This window comes from Chiloscyllium plagiosum, chromosome 2, assembly GCF_004010195.1.
Source record: "Chiloscyllium plagiosum isolate BGI_BamShark_2017 chromosome 2, ASM401019v2, whole genome shotgun sequence".
Lineage (NCBI taxonomy): Eukaryota > Metazoa > Chordata > Chondrichthyes > Orectolobiformes > Hemiscylliidae > Chiloscyllium > Chiloscyllium plagiosum.
The window spans coordinates 140,864,097-140,883,355 of record NC_057711.1 but is presented as its reverse complement, the minus strand read 5'-3'; the positions used below and the strand labels follow the sequence as shown (position 1 = coordinate 140,883,355).

Genomic DNA, 19,259 nt, shown 5'->3' with positions numbered 1-19,259 from the left:
GCACAAATTAAGCTCTTTAAAAACTTATGAATAGTGAGAGATTCCAATTGTTGTGAAGATATGGCCAAATTGTAAAAGAGAATTCAAAGTAAATAGAAACTTACAAACAAAACTTGCAAAATTCAAGACTGGAGAGTAATCAAAAAACAGTGACTATCAGCAGACCATACTGTCAAAAGTTAAAGATCAGGTTAGGTCTATGAAATTTAGATGACATAGAAAGGGTGTCCATACATTAACTGGGCTAAATACCATGGTAGGAGAAAGTGAGGACTGCAGATGCTGGAGACCAGAGGTGAAAAGTGTGGTGCTGGAAAAGCGCAGCAGGCCAGGCAGCATCCGAGGAGCAGGAGAATCGACGTTTCGGGCATAAGCCGAAGAAGGGCTTATGCCCGAAACGTCGATTCTCCTGCTCCTCGGATGCTGCCTGGCCTGCTGCACTAAACACCATGGTCACAGGGCTGCAATCTAAATGGTAGATATGAAATAGTCAATATTTTCACATTTCTTCTCTAATTTAATCAATATGTCCTCTAATTTGCAATTACAGAAAGATATTGGAGAGTGTTGTTTGGAAGAGAACATCAACTATTTACCAAAAACAGAATAGCATGGTGAATGATTAAATTATATGGCATAAATAATTTGCATAATGCACAATTCATCAAATTGAAGGTCATAAGATACATCATACCCTTTCAATCCTTCCAATACATTGTGCATAACCAGATGAATAAGTTAGTCACTTCATATACACTATGACGTGTAATTAATAGTTGCCATGAATAGTAAACAGAATGATTCTCTCTTCGAGGTAAATTGTTCATAAAACACACCCATTTCACTCTTCAACTTAAGGCTAACTTCCAAGTTTATCCCTCTTAAAACCACTGTCTGAACAATATTTCTGCAAGAAATTCACTTAACTTTATCATCCTTTACTGAGAGAAGAATCAAGTAAATGTGCAAACATTAGACAATGTGAATCCAGTTAGAGTTTGAGTTCACTTGGCATTTGCTCTCCTTTGAGTCCTGCCAGGAGGTTGTTAGCTGTTAGGACAGACATGGTGTTTCTGGTCGCATAAGTGGCACTTCCAATGTGAGGCAGTATAACTGAAATGAAAATATCACCAGATTACAAAGCCCACACCAAGAAAACTTTTATGTGCCCCTCTATGTAATGACTTACTCAGAAATCTAAAAGAAATCCAAACAGAACAGTTAAGAATGTATACAGATGTGAGAAGCCTCTTTAAGATGGGCAAGAGGTGTCACATTCAACAGAAATCTAATAGAAAGTATATCTCTGAGGGATTTAAAAGAAATGAAAGATAATTGAATAGGAGTAAGTGTCATTGGACGAGTTATCTACAGACAAGGCTAATACTTTGGGGAGAAGTGTTCAAATGCCACCATGGCAGCTGATGTAATTTAAGTTCAAATAATAAATTTGGAATATAAATTTGGTCTCAGTAATAGTGACCATGAAACTACCATCAATTGTCACAAAAATCCATTTGTTTCACTAATAGCCTTTACAGTTGAAAATCTATCAAACTTACCCAGTCTAACAAGCATGTAATTTAACCCACAACATTGTGGTTGACTCTTAATTGCCCTCTAAAAATGGCCCTCGTAATCCATTCAGTTCAATTAGGGCTGAGCCACAAATGCTGGCCATGCCAACAAAGCTCACATCTTCTGAAAAAATTACTTTTGAAATATAAGGAACAAGGCAATTAATTTGCACATAGCGCTGTCCCAATACAGTGATAAGTGACCAAATAATCTGTTTTAGGTGTTAATTGAGACAAATACTGGGGGACTCTTCTTTGAACAGTAATATGGGATCTTTTACATCTAATGCATTTAAGCATCAGCCCAGAATACTCAATGATCACCGGGCCTGGAGGGACCAAGAAGATACAGATCCTTTATAGAACACTGACCAATCATCACCTCCCCCACCCAAAACATTCCAAATTAAAAAAAGCAATATTCAGGTCAGTCAGCTAGCTGTAGAAAGATTGGTAAATGTCACTGAGTCTGTAATGACTGATATGAGCTTTCTGTCCCTATAGCTTCCATTAACCTGGTGAAAGCTAGAACTTACCACAGTTTTTCAATGACAGCAGAGGGTGATCAGTGGGTAACGGCTCAGGAACCGTGACATCCAGTCCTGCTGCAGCAATCTGACCAGCAGAGAGAGCTTGATAAAGATCATCCTGGTTCACTACAGCTCCTCTGCAGGATGCAAAGAAATCAACAGAACAGCAGCTGTGTTTCAAGGAAATCTTTTACCTTGCCACGTGTGAAATCAATTACTTCTATGCCAGTTCAGTAACAGCTACACAATGTCTAAACACAATATCTCAACCGATTGAACAGTGCAATGTATCCATAAATGAAATTTAACATTTAACCACTCATGTTCCTCTTTCCACCTGTTGCAGTGATGCCAACATAAAATGCCATGGGCAATAGGCCAAGTACTTTTCTGACAGACTGTCAAATGTTTCTGACTGTGGAAGCCATCTAATGTAGAACGGCACACATTCAGCAGTGTAGTAATTCTAAAATCATGCCAACAGCCTATAGGTATTGGGGCAGGTATCAGAAAAATTTGAATTGCTGTAAGAAAACAATCGTCTGTTCACAGTTGTCTTTTATAGATGTAAACCTATATGTAATGGTATACATATTATTCCGGTCCCACAGTAAAAACTACTTATGAACAGCCAATCATCTAATCAACCTGTTCCAACATGTTATTACGCACCTCTGGAGCAGTGGGACTTCTGGCTCAAAGCTAGGGACACTACCAGGCACCACAAGAGTCACTCTATTCACTGTTAATACCTTTGGCAAGTAAAGATGGTCAAAAAATAGGGTCTTGTCAGTGTCACATACAATACAGGGAATTGAGTTAATCACAGTGCCCAGGCAGCTCAGTGAACTTATTGAATTAAGATCAGTTCACTAGAGAGAAAAACATTTATGTAGAAGGCATTTTTTTAAAAATAGGGTAAATCACAGACAAATAGTCTAGACATTTCAAGAGGTATGTTTTTTAGGACAAGAGTTTGGTAAACCTATTGCTCAATCTCGAGACCTAAACTAAATCTACAGCAAACAATCACAGCATGGCAGGAACATGAGAGCACATGGCAGAAGAGGTCAATGCCAATCCTTTAGCTCAACGATAGGGAAGTTCCTTCATAGAAAGTTAACTGTTGCAGAGAGAAACATAAGAATTGCTAGTCAATAAAGGACCAAACCCCATTTCCTACACCTCTACTAGAGTTGCTGACTAATCATTAACATCAAGCTCTACCAGTTAGTCTGGAACACAGGAGAATTCCAGTGATAGAGCTTTGGAAGCTATGAAGCCAAATTCTACTTCAACTGTTATTCAAGAAAAAAAGTCACAAATCACCGGTTCTAAATTACACATTCAGGTTATTCCAAAAAGGTGGGGGTCTTCCAAAAGGTGTAGTGACAGTGTCCCTACCTTTGAGCCAGGAGGCCCAGATTTAAGTACCACCTGCTCCAGAGGTGTGTGATAACATCCCTGATTGGAAAATGTTAAAAAAACCCAATAACTTAATTTAAGAAATCTCTCATTTACACACAAGTGAATCAATGCTAACTGCTGTCATTATTTATCCCCAGAGAAAAACTTCCATCAATTGCTCACTCACCCACAGAAATATTTTTCCAGGTTAGTTGAGAATAGTTCAGTGAAGTTAAATGCACATATGCCTAGTTCTTCTCCAGATATCTTTTGAAAAGTGAAGGGGTTAACGAGGACTGGGACACAATGTTACCTACCTGCTTGTATTGATAAAAATTGCTGTCTTCTTCATTTTGGAAAACAGGTCAGCATTACACATATCCTTTGTTTCGGGACTGAAGGAACACGATATGACGACGAAGTCAGATTCTTCAGCTAACTTATTCAGGGGTACTGCATGTGAAATTAACACACAATCTGATTCAAGTTGCATTACTTAATACCCTTTTATAAGATCACTGCACTTTCTGCTGAAGAACTGGAATTTAGTGCCGCTGACATCATTGTTGTCTGCCAGCCCTTTCTCCATTTTCTTCTTACTCCTGCTCACCACCCCCTCATTGCTTTGCTCATTGCCCGCTTGGCTCCACATCATTGCTTCACTCACCCACGCCACCTCATCACTCTAGTCAGCGGCCCCCTCTCTAGATGGCTGCTGTCAAGTGAGAGGCAAATAGTAAAACATAATGACAAAATGTTTACTGTAGTAGTACAAACTGGTCAGAAGAGATTTAACTATCCAAGACACTTTAAACAATATGTATTAGCGACTGTAAAAAAAAATGCATAATTAACTTAGGTTTATGAATAAAGCAAGCCACTTTACCTTTAACTGTTTTAATTCATGCCTTTGTCAGCATTGTTTCACAGATGCTGAGTGAATTCACGGTTATACTTGTTTCACAATAGAGTTCAACTTGGGCAAGAACGTAACTCCAATACCCTGGGTAGTGCTGTTACAGGCATTAACGTCTGTATGTGATGTGTGCATCTTCTGTAGTTGCACTGACTTAAAATGCAAGTTAAATTTCCATGCTCCTGCTGTAGAGTCTGACGATTCATTTTACAGGTCATAGAGTTAAGCAGCTCTATAGCACGGAAACAGACCCTTCGGTCCAACTTGTCCATGCAGACCAGATATCCTAAATATATCAAGTTCCATTTGCCAGCGTTTGGCCCATATCCCCCTAAACCCTTCCTGTCATGTACCCATTCAAAAGCCTTTTAAATGTTGTAATTGTACCAGCCTCCACCACTTCCTCTGGTAGCTCATTCCATACATGCACCACCCTCTGCGTGAAAAAGTTGCCCTTAGGTCCCTTTTAAATCCTTCCCTTCTCACCTTAAACTATGCCCTCTAATTTTGGACTGCCCCATCCCAGGGAAAAGACCTTATCTGACAAACTGTACCTAACTTTAGCCAAAATGGGAATCGAAGCTGGGAGAGAGAATATTCAAATGTAGGAAAGCTACCGAGACAGCCAAGTTGCTCATTAATAGTATTGCTCAAATTACAAAACATTTACTGGATGCCTTGGTACATTTGCATTTCAGATTCTATTTTGGTGTCCATGTTTGACAAAACAAGGAGTGAACCCATTGGAAATTTGGAGTTACACCAGTTCTCCTGAAATGTAAGAGTGGTGTGGGATTTATTAGTTGTTGGTGCTTTTACTTTATTACAGTAAAAGCTTAAAACTTGAAATCCAAGTGTGTGATCCTTTCAGTCAGTAACTTTTTCAAATACTTATCAGCCTCTGTAAGGATTGTAATACCAGCTTCCATGGGAGAATGCCTTTGGACTGTGAGTTAGTCAAGTCTATTAGATGTTAATTCATAGGCAAATACCATAGTGGGCAGCACCGTGGCTCAGTGGTTAGCACTGCTGCCTCACAGCACCAGGGTCCCAGGTTCGATTCCAGCCTCAGGTGACTGACTGTGTGGAGTTTGCATATTCTCCCTGTGTCTGCGTGGGTTTCCTCCGGGTGCACTGGTTTCCTCCCACAGGTTAGGTGAATTGGCCATGCTAAATAGTGTTAGGTGCATTCGTCAGAGAGAAATGGGTCTGGGTGGGTTACTTTTCAGAGGGTCGGCTTGGACTGGTTGGGCCGAGGGGCCTGTTTCCACACAGTAGGGAATCTAATCTAACTTAATCTAAACTGGAACCTATTACTGGAATATGGGGTGAAACAAAAACAAAACTTGCAAATTGTCCACAAGATTTCTTTTTGCTTCAACAAACAAATGGCAATAAACAAAACAGGTAAATACTTCTTCTAGATGCTGAAGAAATTCCTGTTCGAGTCTGGTGCAACTACTGAAATGACAGCAGTGTAAATCCCAGAAGAAAAACAGGAAAAGGGAGATCCATGAGAGGCATAAAAATGGAAGGAAACTAAGTTAACACCACAACTTTTCTCCAAATGGAAACTAAAATGGCAGCTGTGTTTAATACGCATGTTTTTTAAATCATGTGGGACCTTAAAAAGAACTTAAGAGTTACCCACCATATTCACCCTGAATCTGGGCAGCAGCTTCAGGCCGAGGCTGACGTCCAGTGTAGACAAATTTTTTCACTCCAAATGGCTTCAGACGCTGTGCAATTGCAAGGCCTAAAAGTAAAACGTGCTTACAAAATTATTTTAAGGCAAATTCTTGTATTTATATACAAAATGCTTAACATGATGCAGTGAAGGAATTGGTTTATTTTTAAGTGCAGTCAATGAAATTCATAGGATCATTGAATCCTTACAGCATGGAAACAGGCCTTTTGGCCCAACAAATCCACACTGACCATCTGAACAATAATCCACCCCAACCCATTTCCCCCCTATCCTATATTTACCCTAACATACACATCCCTGAACACTATGGGCAATTTGGTATAGACATTCCACCTAACTTGCACATCTTTGGACTGTGGGAGGAAACCGGAGCACTCGGAGGAAACCCACGCAGACACGGGGAGAATGTGCAAACTCCACACAGATAGTTGCCTGAGGCTGGAATTGAACCTGGGTTCCTGGTGCTGTGAGGCAGCAGTGCTAACCACTGAGCCGCCCCTTTTAGGCAAACAGAACAGCCAATTTGTGCACAGAATTCTCTCAACTAGATGACATATCTAGCCTGGCAATCTAATAATGATTTTGTTTAAGGGACAAATGTTGGTCAAGACATCACAAACACTTACTGCTCTTCAACAGGTATCCTGGTATCTCTTTAGGTGTTTGTCCACCTAACAGGACATAAGGGGAGAACGCTTCATCCATAACTTGCTGTCTCTATAGTATTTTGGCCAGCATTATTTACTGAAGCTCTGCAGCAGAGTTTGAGCTGGTGACCTTCCAAATAATTCAAGTTAAATGCAGACTAGTTACGAAAGGTATTGTGTTAAGTGTACTTGATGATCATACTGGTGACTGCCAATGTAAGTGTTTTCACAGCCATATCTACGCTAAGTAGGAAATTAAACTCAATTAAAAACTCCAGCGATTTCAATCTGCTCTCGATTTCTCCTAGCATCTGGTAACATAGCGAAATTGACAGAGACTTCAAATGATGGAAGGTAACCGACAAAGGACATACATGCATCCTATATGACATCATACTGAAAATGGCTCAAGCAAAGTACATACATTTTGTCAAAACATATGCAATCCATCTAAAGACAACCTAAGAATTATCATAAGATGTTTTACATATCACAGTTAAGGGTTACACCCAAAAGCTAAAGGGAAAAACCAGAAAATATTAGAAATTCTTGACAAATAGTTATAGCCCTACCTTTCTGTGCAGATGCTGAATGACGTGCTTAACGTTTCAGATTATCAGCATCTGAAATTTTATTCCTTTTTTCCCCTGAAGCAAGTTGACAATTTCATTGTTCCACTGTACAGTTACTCTTATAATCTATATTTAGGTAACTGTTATTGAAGGTAAAAAAAGGGTCAGCTGTGACTTGGTACAGTAGCCATGCCTCTGATTCAAAAAGCTGCAGTTTCAGGCTGCACTACAGGAATTATGCACGAGAAACAAAGCTACCACTCCAGTGCAATGTTGGGATGTGTTGCCCTGCTGCTGGTGATGTTTTTCCAATGAGACTTTAAACCTGAGCTTCGCTTACCTCCTTAGATGGGTTCACAAGATTCAATAGTACTATTATGAAGAGGAGCAGTTAAACTAGCCTTGGAATCCTGCTCAATATTTATCCCTCAATCAGTTCAAAAACAAATTTTGTTCATTATTTATTGCTGTCTGTGGAAGCTCACTATGTACAAATTGGCTGCCACATTTCCTACACCAACAACAGTGACTGTATTTCAAGGCTTAAAAGCATTTGGGACATCCTATAGTCATGGACAGTGGTGTATAAATGCAAGACATTTCTTCCCCCATCTCTTGCATTCATTAGTGTCCCACTTGTTGCCTAAAAATTCCACAGGCTGAAGACAAGTAGAAAGCTGTTATTTCCCAAATTAAAGCTCAACTGGGGTGGCACAGTGGTTAGCACTGTGGCCTCTCAGCGCCAGCGACCAGAGTTCGATTCCAGCTTCAGGCAACTGCCTGCATGAAAGTATTCACATTCTCCCAGTGTCTGCGTGGGTTCCCTCAGGTACTCCAGTTTCCTGCAGTCCAAAGGTTAGGTGGAGTGCCCATGCTAAATTACGCTGTAGGGTTCAGGCATGTGCAATCTAGGTGGACTAGCCATGGGGAAATGCAGGGTTATAGGGATAGGAGGGTAGAGTGGTGGGTCTGATTGGGATGCACTTCGGAGGTCAGTGTGGACTTGATGGGCCAAATGGCCTGCTTCCACACGGTAGGGATTCTAAGATGAACTGGGGAATGATTTGCTACCATGTCCTTCACAATTCTACCACCTATGCAAATTAAGACACATCACCTCTTAATGGTTTCACTAACTTTTGCCAGAAATTTCTTAGTGTGAAGCAACAATACCGTCAATCCATTGAAGTAACTTCTAGGAATACAAAAATGGAACTTCATAACGTAATGTGAAATGCATCTGAATAGCAATAAAATGTTGCGTTGAGAATCCACATTTTAAAAATTCTTTTAAGTAATTTACAACACTACAAGATCATTGTTTCAATATCATGTTTTGTAGAAGTGCTTTTACTTTTTAAAAAAAAAATGCATTTACCTATTCTTCCTAAGCCCACAATTCCCACAGTGCTGCCGGACAGTCCATAACCACACATCCAAAGGGGTTTCCAAGTTGTCCATCCACCACTGGAGCAGAACAAACAAATTAGTGACCTTTGTCAAAAATTAACTATCGAGAAAAGACCGCTTCCTGTACACATCACCTACTTTTTCACTTCCTCTGTTGCCTCCATCAGACGACGAGATGTTGCCAGGAGCAAAGCCACGGTGAGTTCAGCAGTGGCATCGGTCAGGACGTCAGGGGTGTAACCCACTCGGATTCCCCTTCAAACACAGACATTTTTAAAAATATTGGTGTCAAAATAGCAGTAAATTATCTGAACTGATCAGTATAAATTTAAGGTAACTGGAAAAGATCAGAGAAATAAAGTCTTTACATAGAGGGTAGCTTGCATTGTGGAATTTTTTGCCATTCACTGCTGTTGAAGCAGCAATTGGAAATACTTTTAAAAAATTAGATAGTTTTTTTAAAAATGAGTAATTATCAAGGATACAGGAAGCAAGGAAGAGAAAAGGATAGATTGGATGGAATATTAATGGCTAGGGGAATGAGCAGGAGAATTGTATCAGATTGGATGAGATATGAAAGAGAGGCTGGACGTGCAGGACAGTGGGATTGGACTAGATGGGATTAGACTAGATGGGATTATGAAGATATGGGGATTGAGCACACAGAGTTGAGAGGAGAAAGATGATCACAGAAAACCTTTTTGATGAGTGAGACCTCAAGAGGTGAGATACGCGTGATGGCAAAATCGACAGTGGGTATGGGGTTAAGGGAACAAAGTTGTCAACTAAGGTCTGTGCAAGGAGATTTGCACAGCAGAACAAGAGGATAGACAGCAGTGAGGAGAATTCAGGGCACAAAGCTATGAGCTTCATGGAGAGGATTCTTACAAATTTATATTTTAAAAATTACTCGTCAAAAATACAAGAAAACACATTGTATTTGATTTGAAATATTCTAAATTATCAAAGCATTTGTAGTCAGCACCTCGGAAGCCTGGCTTTTAACTAATTATTTTTGTAGATATTTTCGAGAGCCAATTCACAAAGAGAATTTGGAAGTAGTTTTTAAAAAATCATTGTCTGTACTTCATCATATCCATTGCAGATTGTCGCATTTATCCTGCCAATAATTCACACAGCATTACACTAAAGCATCTTTAAATACTTTGGTAAGGCTGGTTCCTCTAGCCCAGATGCTAAAATCGAAGTGCATGATGTCTACTCTGTAAAAAAGGTTAATACAAAGGATGTTTATTTATAAATGATTAAAGGTATTCGGTGTTGGAATAGTCTTTTGCTTTTGTTACTCAGTTTTATGATCAAGGATTCCCAGTTGCAGCACAATCTGAGGCTTTAGTTCTTCAGACTATTACCCTTTCCTTTACCAACACCTGCTTCTTTGAAAGCAAATGGTGTTTCTTTAGAATAGTGATATATCCAAGAAGGAAAATAAAGGGTTGGAAATCTTGAAATAAGCCAAATCTTCAGAACTGGTTGGGCCGTCCAATGTAGAACTAAACATGTGTGCAGTATTCCACAGCACTGTACATGACTGTCTATCTGATTCACTAATAAAAGAGACAGATTTAAATCACTGCTGAGGTTGCTGAATATTTCTTTACTCAATTCCAGATCACCCTAAGTTCAGCAGCTTTCACATTGAATTGCGGGGCACATTCAACCTTGGGCCCGGTCATGGCCATCAAACACCTGAGCTTTCTGAACTTAAAACAATAGGATGCATCTCTACAGAACACTGATCACACACTCCAATATAAACAATGTGGCATTTTGATGTCCCATGCTACAAACCCCAAATTGTTTGCTGAGTGAACTACCCAATTTTGTATCAAGCCAGAGCAGCTTCTGTTCTTAGATTCCCAGATGTTGCAGTAACTACTTCTTTTGAAACCTCCACATTTTTTTGTCAGTCCCCACTGCTTACTGCTACAACCTGATTTTTGGGAACTAAAGTTTAATTTAATGCCAGCACCAACGGTTTCTGGACAAAGAATTCAAACAGGTTTGTCTGGATGTTGGCACAAAGCAGTGAACTGTTTCACTTTAGACATGATTAGCAATCTTATTCAGGGAAGTCAAAGAATATTGGTGCATGTGACAACTGTAGCAGACAGCAGCTATCCAAAGTCAGTTTTAATAAAAACAATGTTAAAAAAAAGGGAGTTTTAATATACAGGCGTTTATGTACCATATTTGTGATGGGAGCATTGATTTAACAGTGCAGCAGCAACAGCACTAGTCCAGATCTAACATGTCTTAAAAGTTCCTACAGGAGTGTTTGATAGGCTAGCGTACAGCGTGCTTCACTCGCTGTTTGGCTTCTGCAGAGGTCTTGCCCTGTATGGATACTTCACCAAGACAGACATGCACAGAAGACAGAATTTCAATTCCTGTGAATCTCATCAGGTTCAGGACAAGTATGTTGTGGTGAACAGAGCAATTTTTAATTAACTGTGCACTCAGAGATCCAGTAATTCATCAGCCCTTACAAGTCAGTGCTCATGATGGAAGCCCTGAAACCCTTCTTCAAAGTCACTGAACTCCAAATGTTTAGAGAAACTCTGCTTTCTCTACACAGGTGCTGCCAGATCTGCTGAGTTCCTGTAGCAATTTCTGTTTTTGATTGAGATTTCCAGCACCCACATTGCTTTGTTTCGTATGATGCAAGAAAGCTGTTTGTTTATGAATGTCCTTTAAGGAAGAAGGAACCTGACCACACACCTGTCCTCTTACCTGCCTCACATGACCTGGTTTGGACTATGCAAAATTCCAGTCTCGCACTACTGTACATAGTTGACTCAGAGTAATAAAGAATTTGCAATGATATTGCTTGGTCCACACGTCAAGACTAATTAAGAATGTTTAAAAACTAGTTTTTACCGCTTTTTAATTTCATCTATAGAGAGATGGTCAAATCCAACAGACAATGTGCTGATGACTTTCAAATTTGGACCTGTAATAGAACAAGAAAAAGTAAATTCGTTTGAAGAGAAGCATTATTCTAAAACTAAAATCGAACACCTTTGATCCCACAAATTGATCTGGCAAAGTCTTAAGAGTCATACAGCATGGAAACAGGTTGGGCTTTTGCCCGAAATGTCGATTTTCCCGCTCCTCGGATGCTGCCTGACCTACTGTGCTTTTCTAGCACCATTTTAATCTTGCCTTTGACCCAATAGGTCCATGCTGACTAAACTAAATTAGTCCCACCTACCTGTGCTTGATTCATATCCCTCCAAACATTTCTTATTCATGTACTTATCTAAATGTCTCTTAAATGTTGTAACAGTATCTATATCCATCATTTCCTCTGGCAATTCATTCTGCACACGAACCTCCCTGTTTTTTAAAATCTATTCTCTCCTTCAAAATATGCCAGTCATCTTGAAATCTCCCATTGTCAGGAAAAGACACTTGCCATTTACCTTGCCTTGCCACTCATGATATTATAAATCTCTAAGGTCACCTCTCAAAGTGCTAAGCTCCAGTGAAAAGTGTCCCAACCTATTCAACCTTTCCTTAATTCGAACTCTCCATTCCCAGCAACATCCTAGTAAATGTCCTCTGAACATTCTCTAGTTTAATATCCTTCCTATAACAGGAAGATGAAATCTCCCATTGTCAGGAAAAGACATTTGCCATTTACCTTGCCTTGCCACTCATGATATTATAAATCTCTAAGGTCACCTCTCAAAGTCCTACGCTCCAGTGAAAAGTGTCCCAGCCTATTCAACCTTTCCTTAATTCGAACTCTCCATTCCCAGCAACATCCTAGTAAATGTCCTCTGAACATTCTCTAGTTTAATATCCTTCCTATAACAGGAAGATCAGAACTGGACACAGTCCTCCAAAAGGCTTTAGTAAAGTCCAACACCTTGTACAACCTTATCATAATGTCCCAACTCATATACTCAAAGGCCTGAGCAACAAAGGCAAGCTTGATAAAAGCCTTCTTAATCATCCTATCTCTATGTGATGCAAACTTCAAAGAATTATGTACCTGAAATCCTAGGTGCCTCTGTTCTACAACATTGCCCAAAACTTTACTTTTAATTGTACAATTGTTTGTTGGTTGTTTTCCCTAAATGTAATACCTCATTTATCCAAATTAAACTCCATTTCCCACTCTTCAGCCCAATGACCCAATTGATCAAGATCTCTTTGTAACCTCGTAAGTTTCTTCACTGTCCACTATACCACCAATTTTGGTGCCATCCATAAATTTACTAATCATGCCTTCTATATTCTCATTCAAAATTATTTATATAAAAAATGACAAACAAAAGTGGATCCAGCACTGTTCCCTGTGGAACACTGCTGGTCACAGGCCTCCAGTTTGAAAAACAATCTTCAAACACCACGCACTGTCCTCTGCTGTTAAGTCTATTTTGTATCCAAATGGCAATTTCACCCTGCATCACATGATTTAACTTTACTAATTAGTCTACCATATTGAACCTCGTCAAAGGCTTTAGGAAAGTCCAAGTACATAATGTCTACAGCTCTGACCTCAATTATTCACAAGGAATGTGAGCCCAAGAATAAGTAAAAACTGACTCTTGTGCAGCATTTTATCGGCAAGTATTAAACCACACCAACATAATCCCTCATTTTAAATAATGTTCTTTATCTATTATGTGCTCAGACACTGAAGTTGTTGGCATGCTGTCTTTTCACTCAAGGAAGGACACTTATTAATCAGCAATGAGACACACTGAACAAACAAGAATCAGGAAAATACCAAACGTCTTTTGTTCAGGAATTAATCTGCTTGCAACCAGAAAAAGGAGGTACCGTATAGGAACGGAAACAAAAGTCATCTGGTCTTTTAATTCTGCTCAGCAACTCCAAAATATCATGTTCAATCATTTTGTCATTCCATCTCCACCTATCCTATCCCCAACACCCTTAATTTTGATTCCTTTGTCTATCAAAGATCTGTCAAACTCAGCTTTTAATAAATGCAATGATTCAGTCCCCACTACCTTCTCTGAAAGGAAATTTCAGAGAACATTTTTCCCTTCTACATCTTAAGAGGGAGTTCCCGATCCAAGTCTCTCCCACAACATTCACTTAATAGTGTTGAGTCCTCTCAGGATTTTATATCTTTCAATGAGATCGCCTCTAAATCTTCCAACTCCAGTGGGTATCGGCCCAACTTGTTCAGCCTTTCTTCATAAGTCCCTCATCTCAAGAATCTGTCAAATGAACTTTTTTGATATGCTTCTAAAATAAATTCCTTTTTCAATTAAAGAGACCAAAACTGTTCAAAGTACTTTAGATGTTGCCTCATCAACACCCTGTGCTGGTGCAGTAAAACATCCCAATTTTCATATTCCATTCCCCTTGCAATAAACATCAACATTCGGTTTACCTTCCTAATCACTTGCTGTATCTGCATACTAACATTTTGTATTTTATGTAGCTGGACATTTCATTTCCTCAGTACCACAAAGTCCTGCAATTTCTCTTCATTAGTATACTTTTTCTCTATTCTTCATGCCACAGTGGACAAGTCCCACATTGTATCTCAGCTAACAAATATGTGCCCATTCACTTAAACTATCTGCATGCCTTTGTAGGCTCATTGATAATTCCTCTCAACAGCTTAGTCTCTGACCTATCTTGGTGTCATTAGCAAATTTCATTAGCATAATTTGATGAAGGGTTCAAATGTCATTGATATAAACTGCAAATAGTTTAGGCCCAAACACTCATTCCCATCATACTCCACGTTCCTGCCCATTAAATAGAAAAAGACATTAACCCTAAGTATGTTTCCTGTTAGCTATGTTATCCATACTTATACATCAGGAACTTATCTTGGAGATCAAAGTCGAGGGTGTGTTGCTGGAAAAGCACAGCAGGTCAGGCAGCATCTGAGGAACAGGAGAATTGACGTATCGGGCATAAGCCGTTCATCAGAGCCTTCATCAGCCCTTCTCCTGCTCCTCGGATGCTGCCTGATCTGCTGTGCTTTTCCAGCAACATACATTCAAGGTTGTTGTCTAGGGTAACACATTATCAAATGCTTTTTATACCTTTTCCATAAACACACATCTTGTCCAATAACAGTGTCAGAGTGAAGCTCTTTAAGGTGAACCAAAAAGAACCATTTCATTAAAGTGATTCTCTCTTCTGGATGAAAAGTCTCACCCTTCTCCTAAAATTGATTTCTTAATGGTGTGGAAAGACAAAAGAATCTGCAGCAGAATCAATCCTAAACAGAAGAGATGTATAGAAAGGATTTTTTTTCGCCATCTCACCATTCTGGCAGGTTAAAACATTCGTGGTTCACAACGGGGTTGCTAGGTTTACACAATAAAACACTTCTCCCACTTGCCAGAAATTGTACATAACTGTGACATCAGTTTTGTTAAGAACAACACAGCTTACCTGCTGCTTGTAAAACCTCATGATCGATTTTGTCCGACAACATACAGTAAAGGCCATGTGCTCCTATAACCCCCTTCAGCAACTCTTCCTTTGGAACTGGCTCATCAGAGTCCCATTGTTGAATATTGCAACTGAAACACAACAAAATCAAACCAACAGTCACTCCTGACATTATTTTCCTGACTACATTTAAGCTTCAGAATAAGTTGTATTGAAGGAGGTTGATTTTGAAGAGAAGCTGTTCAGAAAATGATGGCTAGAACCATAAGGTGAATATAATTTCAACTTGTATTAATTAAGAAAAGGATCTAAACATATGACATTGAATATAAAAGAAAAACAGCAGTGTTCAGACAGTGTGGAAGAATTATCTAAGCAGTTAACAAGATACAGACATTATGAAATGGAAATTAAATGTGTGGTGAGTTCTAAGTGAAGATCAGTTCTGGACAGTCCTTTTGTTTCCGAGAAGAATCATGAAGTGGGCTATGGGAAATCATCCATATTTGGCAAGTATACAGATCTGATACTTACAACTCATTAATGGAGCAATGTTCCAATTAGGATAAGAGTTTGCAATTTGGATGCCTTCTTACATTCACTTTTTACAATTGGAACTGAGAAAATTAAATTTATCAAAGTTACAACAGGTTGGATAAGTTCAATGTAGAGTTTTTTCACAATATTGAAAATGAATTTATCTTATTATCTATAGAAGAGCAAAAGCAGTTAGTTTTTTAATGCAGAGGTTTGTTAGGACATGGAATATTCAACAAAAACAATCCCGAAAGCAGCTTTAAAGGGGAATTTGATAAATATTTGAAAAAAGTTTACAAGGGCAAGAAACTACAGTATTTGATACAGGAAATTGTTCTTTCAGAGAACTTGCATAGGGATGACAGACTGAATGGATAAGGAGTGGAGCTGGGAAAAGCACAGCAAGTCAAGCAGCATTACAGAAGTCAACATTTCAGATCAGAACCTTTTGAAACGTTCTGACCTGCAATGTTGACCCCCCCTCCTCCTCTGATGCTGCTTAACTTGCTGTGCTTTTTCCAGCTCCACTCTTTATCCAATCTGACTCTCTAGCACCTGCAGTTCTCACTATCTCCAAGTGATTAATGAACAAAAACCTTTGAAAACTAATATTTGACCAAATTTGTTAAGCAATTAGAATAATTAAAACCTTAGTGCCAACCTCACCATATACTGACTTCACAGCATGTTCACATGAATCCTCTGATTCAAGGATGAAATGCGTTTCAGTACCAAACAGTATCTACTTTAGATGAACATTCACCAGCGAATACAAACCATCCACTGGACTGCAAACAGCTAAAACACATACATGGTATTAAAACGCAGTGACCTTCTGTTAATCCCCTAGGAGTTAAAAGTGGAGTTGGTGGGACCTAAAAGAATGAAACAAAAGCTTTCAGTGTATTTGCAAGGTTTGTGAGGCTTTCAGTGTAATCATTAGAACAATCTTCTTGGAGACTCAGGTTTAATCTAAAACGAGAAAGCAAAATGCTGCAGAAGATGCGACCGAGCTTTGAAATAAGAACAGAAAGGGATGGAAATACTCATCAGGTCAGGGCTGATGTCCTCCTGAAGGTAAAGTCTTGGGCCTGAAACATTAATTATGCTCCTCTCTCCACAGACGCTGCTGGACCTGCTGAGTGTTTCTAACATCTTGTCTTATTTTCCAATTACAGAATTAACTCTTTAGTACGTTCAGGGTGCTAACTCTCACTCTCTCTATAATGCCCTTATTCCCCCATTGGAGCTGACCAGGCTCAGGGCCTTCAGTCTCGGCGGCGGGAGAACGGATGCCCAGGGTCGGAGCAGCGGGGAGGAAAGGCGGGATACTCACATCCCGGACTCGGACAGAACCTGCAAACCGTCCTTAGGAATCCGGCGAGTCACGAACACTTTCATCAGCTGCTGAGCGGCCTTCATCCCCCGGCCCACCGAGTACACACCCACACACCACCGCGGCAGAGGCGGGACCGAGCCAAGCCCCGCCCCTACACCTCGAAAGCGTTACGCGCCCCAACCCTCGATCACGCCCCCCCCCCACACCAAGCTCAGGCCTCACGCTCCGGCCACGCCCCCGGCACCACCTCAAAACCTCCACGACGCGCCTCCCTCACCACGTTGTGCCACGGCCACGCCCACCAGCCAAACACGCGCCTCTCCTTTTCCAGCCCCGACCACGGCAACGCCCCCTCCGCGGTCACGCCGCAGCCCCGCAGCCCCGCCCCCAACACGCCTCGCCCCGACTCGCAGCTGCCACCTTCCGGCCCGATAGGGGACCTGCAAGGAGTAGGTGGCGGGTTGGAGGTGCCCATGGTGGAGTTTAGAGGAGATGGGGCAAATCGGGGGAAGGAGTGAGGGGAGGGGAGTGTGATGGTAAAGGGCATTCAGGGCAGGGGAGAGAGAGAGATGGTGGGAGTGAATGGAGGTGAGTGGAATAAGCGTGAGGTAAGGGGTTTGGGGTGGAGAAGGAAAGGAGTTTGGTGGAAAAGGTTAGGAGATGGAAGGGGTGAGGGGTACAGGAAGAGTTTGGAATGGGGCTAGGGAGAAGGGGATAGGAGGAGTGGTGAGGGTGGAAGGGATGGTGAAAAAGGGAGCTAGCGGAGGGAGGGGAGGAGAGGGGAACTGGGGAGTGCCAGTGCTATCACATATATCCTTGTCACAGTTGGTACAACACTATTTCTCATTCTGCGCTGATCCAGACCTTAACAACGTAATTTGCCAAGCATCGCAGTTGGGCCGCAGTCACTGCCAGTCACTGCCCATACTGCCCATTTCAATTCCCCAAACCATTCCCTTTCCGACATGACCATCCTTTTCCTCTTCCATTGCTACAATGAAACACACCGCAAATTGGAGGAACAACACCTCATCGTAAGCCTGGGCAGCCAGCCTACAACCCAGAGGACTTAACATTGAATTCTTCAATTTCAAATAACCTCCCTTCCATCCCCCAACTTGCCAGCCCTTCCCTGTTCCTTCCACTCCTCCCCGCCACCAACCGGATTCATTCCTCCCATCAACCAACCAGGTCATACCCTCTACCTGTCTTCACCTATCCCCACTTCACCACCCTGTCCCACCACTTCCTTTATCTACAGCTCCCCCCACACCCACCCCCAGTCCTGAAGAAGGATTACGCCCAAAACGTCAACTTCTCCACCTCCTTATGTTGCTTTGCTTGCTGTGTTCTGCCAGCCTCCTGCCTGACATAGTTCCCAAGTTAAAAAGCACAATACCAGGTTATAGTCCAACAGGGTTATTTGGAAGCACAAACTTTCGGAATGCTGCTCCTACAACCACTTGATGAAGGAACAGCTCTCCAAAAGCTAGTGCTTCCAAATAAACCTGTTGGACTGTAACCTGGTGTTATGTGATTTTTAATTTTGTACACCCCAGTCTAACACCAGCATCTCCAAATCATAGTTCCCAAGGCCATTGTCGTGTAGTGACAGGTTCCCCAGTCATAGTTGGTGATATTTGGCACAGGCAGCCAATCCATTGTCATAATGGGATTTGTATAATTCTTGACACAGACAATTTGAAGATTTAAAAAAAACACTCAATATGATGAGTATTTTGGCATCAACATTATCATGTTTTGGTGATAACGTTGATCCTACTCTCTCAATTCCCTTTGGCAAGAGGAGCTTTTAACATCGTTAATGATCTCGACCAAAGTCTTTCCATCTTGTCCAGAGACAAGGGTGAAATTATATCTTGGAATAGCACAGTTTCACTGGCCTGCCAACATCTCATAACAAGCAGTCAAATATGGCTTTGCCAATCGATAAACCCATTGGCATCAACAATGACGTTGGGGAAAACAAAATTAAAACAAACATTTACCTTGATTGCCACACGGAAGAGATGGGAATGAATAGATCAGATGGAACTACTGCACAAAAGAGATGTATCAAATACAAATATTAAAACAAAGGTTGGGAAATTGCAAGAACATAAATAGTAGTGGATGTAGGCTAATTCAATAAAATCATTTATTATCTTGGACCTCAATTTCACACTCTGCTCCAATCCT

The 19,259-nt window shown here is 40.7% G+C and overlaps 1 protein-coding gene across 2 annotated transcripts; it reads right to left on the bottom strand.

Moving 5' to 3' along the window:
- Positions 1–397: 397 nt before the first annotated feature.
- Positions 398–17,204, bottom strand: LOC122564583 (glyoxylate reductase/hydroxypyruvate reductase-like). Of its 2 annotated transcripts, none has more exons than XM_043719676.1 (9): positions 17,058–17,204; positions 15,185–15,315; positions 11,669–11,741; positions 8,906–9,022; positions 8,736–8,824; positions 6,082–6,186; positions 3,832–3,967; positions 2,114–2,244; positions 398–1,113 (listed from the first exon to the last, which is right to left on the bottom strand). In XM_043719676.1, the coding sequence occupies exons 1-9, from the start codon at positions 17,141–17,143 to the stop codon at positions 992–994; spliced, it is 990 nt and encodes a 329-aa protein (XP_043575611.1). In that variant the 5' UTR covers positions 17,144–17,204; the 3' UTR covers positions 398–991. The 2 variants fall into 2 exon arrangements, with proteins under 2 accessions (XP_043575611.1, XP_043575618.1); XM_043719683.1 differs by lacking the exon at positions 17,058–17,204 and adding an exon at positions 15,719–15,856.
- Between the last annotated feature and the right edge of the window lie 2,055 nt (positions 17,205–19,259).

What these genes read in the sequence shown, in the direction of transcription:
- LOC122564583 (XM_043719676.1), bottom strand. Translation starts at nt 17,143, where the DNA reads ATGAAGGCCGCTCAGCAGCTGATGAAAGTGTTCGTGACTCGCCGGATT. An exon ending in TGTGGGCTTAGGAAGAATAG is followed by an intron (nt 6,187 to 8,735) that starts GTAAATGCATTT and finishes TTTTACTTTTAG; the next exon opens with GCCTTGCAATTGCACAGCGT. An exon ending in CCAGATTCAGGGTGAATATG is followed by an intron (nt 3,968 to 6,081) that starts GTGGGTAACTCT and finishes TTTCACATGCAG; the next exon opens with TACCCCTGAATAAGTTAGCT.